This window comes from Bison bison, unplaced genomic scaffold, assembly GCF_000754665.1.
Source record: "Bison bison bison isolate TAMUID 2011002044 unplaced genomic scaffold, Bison_UMD1.0 scf7180017864143, whole genome shotgun sequence".
Taxonomy (NCBI): Eukaryota; Metazoa; Chordata; class Mammalia; order Artiodactyla; family Bovidae; genus Bison; species Bison bison.
Window position 1 is genome coordinate 4,707,943 of NW_011494715.1, and position 3,974 is coordinate 4,711,916.

The 3,974-nt window shown below is 47.3% G+C and overlaps 1 protein-coding gene across 1 annotated transcript in view; it reads left to right on the forward strand.

Annotated features, from left to right (window-relative positions):
- RP1L1 (retinitis pigmentosa 1-like 1) overlaps positions 1–1,383 on the forward strand; it is a 38,619-nt gene extending 37,236 nt beyond the window's left edge. The window contains exon 5 of the mRNA XM_010840314.1: positions 1–1,383. This exon is cut by the window's left edge and continues 16 nt beyond it. Within this exon, the coding sequence (XP_010838616.1) occupies positions 1–1,383 (1,383 nt within the window).
- The last annotated feature ends 2,591 nt before the right edge of the window (positions 1,384–3,974 follow it).

Here is a 3,974-nt window from a genome sequence, read left to right on the forward strand (position 1 = left end):
CGGCCCAGGGAAGCCCTCCACTGGGAGGCGTCCCTGCAGACCGAGCAGCGCAGGCGGCGCCTCCAGGCCCTGCGCAACCTCTCGCCCTTCTCCGAGCAGATGCGAGGCAGGGGGCCCCCCTCCTTCTCCCTGGAGGACCTGCCGATCTTCAGAGGAGCCCTGGGGACCCAACTTGCGGTAGAGGCCAAGGGGGAGGAGTTCTGTCCCTGCGAGGCCTGCGTGAGGAAGAAAATGGCTCCCGCATTCCCAGTGGATGCTGCGGGGTCAGCCAGCGCACCCATCAGAAAGGCCTTCGACCTGCAACACATTCTGCAGAAGAAGAAAGGAGGGTGTGCTGATGGAGAGACAGTGGAGGTAGCCCCCGCTGTGGAGAGGGAGGTGGAGCCCCTTCACAGGGACCCCTCGAGGACAAGCACTGTCCGGGCAGCTGATGGAGACCCTGAGCTGGGATCAGGCCAGGGCCCCAGAGCGGAGGAGGGGGACCAGACCCTTGGCAGGGATGAAGACCCCTGGGGGACAGAGGAGGAGGCGGGTGCTCAGGAGGAAGAGAGGAAAACAGAGCCCTGTGTAGGCAGCGACCCCTGGGAGGGGCTGGGGAGGGGGGAGCAGGGCATGGGTGGTGAGGAAGGAGACCTGGAGGCGGACTGTGGGGCTGAGGACACTGGGGAGGCTCATGGCCTGGGGGGAGGTGGCCCGGGTCCATGCGGACAAGATGCTGGTGCTGAAACAACAGAGGCCCTGGAGGCTGCAAGGGAGGAGTGGTCAGAGACAGGAGGAGGACATGGAGGTGACGAAGAAGGGGGCCTTCAGGTTGGCCTGGGATGTGGCCAGTCCCGTGAGGCTTCTGGAGACAGGAGCCCGACCCCAGGGGCAGATCCCCCTCAACAGCGGTCAGGCCCCAGGTCAGGCCTCTCTTCCTTCAGCACGTCCTCTCTGGGGAGCTGCTCTCTGCTCTCTCAGAAAGGCTCCGAAGATGAGCCATGGGACAGATGCATGAGGAGCACTGAAGACCAGGCCATGGACATCCCTGATCCAGAGAGAAAAGTCACAGGCATGTACCCAGAAAGCTCCGCTTCTGAGCAAGAAGGAGCCCCATCAGGCACCAGAACTCCAGAGCAAGGGACAGAGAAAGGTCTGAGTCCAGAGCAGAGCAAAGAGGAGGACCCGGGTCCAGAGCAGGAGGGAGAGGAGGGCCCGGCTCCAGAGCAGGAGACAGAGGAGGGCCCGGCTCCAGAGCAGGAGACAGAGGAGGGCCCGGCTCCAGAGCAGGAGACAGAGGAGGGCCTGCTCCAGAGCAGGAGGGAGAGGAGGGTCTGGCTCCAGAGCATGAGGGAGAGGAAGGCTCAGCTCCAGAGCAGGAGACAGAGGAAGGCTCTAACTTAGAAGCCAAAAAAGTAGTGAAATGTCTCGCTTCCACAGAAACACAGTTTAGAAACCTCCCCATGGACCGGACAGATGGCTTTGACCAAGATGACTTAGATTTCTAGAGAACTACCTGGGAGACAGTCCTGAGTCAGAAGTTCAATCCACTGAAGATGCGCAAAGGACACAGGCAAAAATCAAGGACTTGCCAAGGACATGACCACCCCTCACTGCCCTGGGTTCTAAATTCTGAGGCCCCATTGGCCCATCCACCCACCAAGTGAGGGAGGGTCTCAGATCTGCCTGGCTATCAGAAGTCAGCTCCCCTCCATATGCCTGCTGAACCCAAGAGGATGGAACTGGCTGGCTGTAGTCCAGGAGAGATTTTGTTTGTGTGTTTTTTACCAGCTAGAGTTTCCTTCCTTCTTCTGCCTATTGATCTCCAGTTATTTCTCTCCTTGGCCTCTCCTGGGCAATGACCTCGCTCAACTTTGAAGTGCTTTTTTTCTAGTCTTGACTATATTTGGTGACTCTGGAGATATGGATGCTTGGGAGAAGAAGATAAATTCAGTGTCATTGGACAAAATTTGTTCTTGGCTCCAAAGGCTGTATCTTTCCTTAATTCATATATATATATGTGCTTTTGTAATGAAAAATATTGGAAAATGCAAAAAAGCAGAAAGAAGGGAAAGTAGTCACGCATAATCCCATCCCTTAGGGATAACTGATATTAGCAATTTGATGCATTTCTTTCCCATCATTTTTCTAATTGATAGTTGTGCTCATCCTTATTACTTCCTTTTTTTTTAAACTTAACATAAGAAATTCCCCTTTTAATCTCAAAATCTTCATAAACCTATTTTTAATACCTGGATAATGTCTTTAATGCCCAACTAACATGAGACTATAAAATGCTTTTTCACCATTTCCATTTGTTGACTATTTAGATGATTTCCATTATTTTTTCCAATATATATGGGATTTTCCATATATATAATTAATTGTATGTGTGTGTGTGTGTGTGTGTGTGTGTGTGTATACACAAATTTTTTTTTGCCCCGAATGGCAGATGATTTCCTTAGGATAGTTTCCCAGGCACGGAATTACTAGGTCTAAAGATACCAACTTTTGAAAAGTTCTTCATATCTTCCGCCAAATTGTTTTTCTAAACATCTAAGTTGTACTAAATTACATCACCTGGCCCACTACATTCTCATCTGTGTTTGTTAGAGTCATTAAAAATGAGAAATCCTTTGCTAATTTTATGGGCAAAAACAGTACCTCATTTTGAGTTGGAATTATTTTAGCTATATTTTATTGCTAATGAGATTAAAGAGTTTTCTAGTCTTTATAAAAAATCTGTTTACACATAGATTATATGTGTATGTCTTTCGCCCATTTTCAGCTAGGATTCTAGCTTTTTTAGATAAATAGATTTACATGTGTCCTTTATAATTTCAAAAATCTCTATTTGTCATTTTTGAGGTTGAAAAAAAAAATGCCCTTTCTCAGCACATTTCTCCAGCAAGCCTTGAACTGGGGCTGTCCTTGCTGGTTCAGAATCTCCTTCACAGGTTCTCACCAGCATTCCCATCCACACGGGACCATTTTGTGTATTCAAAATTATTAAAATGAAGGTCTGTGCTACAAGAACAGGTACCGTTTACTGGTTGTTTAAATATAAATATAAATGTAAAAAATAAAATAGATATGTTAATAATAGAAAATAAAGCAAATGTTGAGTGTAGGCTGTGTCCTCACATCACAGTCATCTGTTCTCCTCTATATCTGAGTGCTGGAGATGTTCTTAATTTGACATGTTTATAAAAGTTCTTTCGGAGGTGAGTTTTTAAAGTTTTTACATGGAAAATATATATGAAAAAGAACATGTATAAATGTACGTATCACTGAATCACTTTGCTGTATACCAGAAACTAATACAACATTGTAAATCAACTATACTTCAATTTTTAAAAATAAATATTTAGAAGTATATATATATACCTAAGTGTATATGCACACACACACTTACGTATATATGAACTGGTTAGGCTTCCCTGGTGGCTCGGATGCCTGCAATGCAGGAAACCTGGGTTCTGTCCCTGGGTTGGGAAGATCCCCTGGAGAAGGGAATGGCAACCCACTCCAGTATTCTTTCCTGGAGAATTCCATGGACAGAGGAGCCTCGTGGGCTATAATCCATGGTGTCGCAAAGAATCGGACACGACTAAGCGACTTGAACTCACTCATCTTGGTCAGAAACTCCTAGTGAAACACATTGCCTTGTAAGCTTGGATTAGATACAATGGTATTTAGGATTGTCCAGACCTTGTAACTACTAGTTGACATGGGGCTTCCACTGTGCACCTCTTCTGTGACCTGAGGTCCTCAGTCATTTCCCAAGAGATGTTTCAACCTCTTTGCTTCATAATCTGCTATCTCCTCAAGTGACAGAGACAACCACCCTAGCTCTTACTGACCCAGCACGTCACTAAAATGGCATGTTCGTCTCTGGTCAAGAGAAGAAAACGAAAAGGTTGTGGGACTTGGAGAAAGATGACCAAGCTCATGTCGCAGTGACAGCATTAGTGAATGGGTACCTGGTGGTGTCC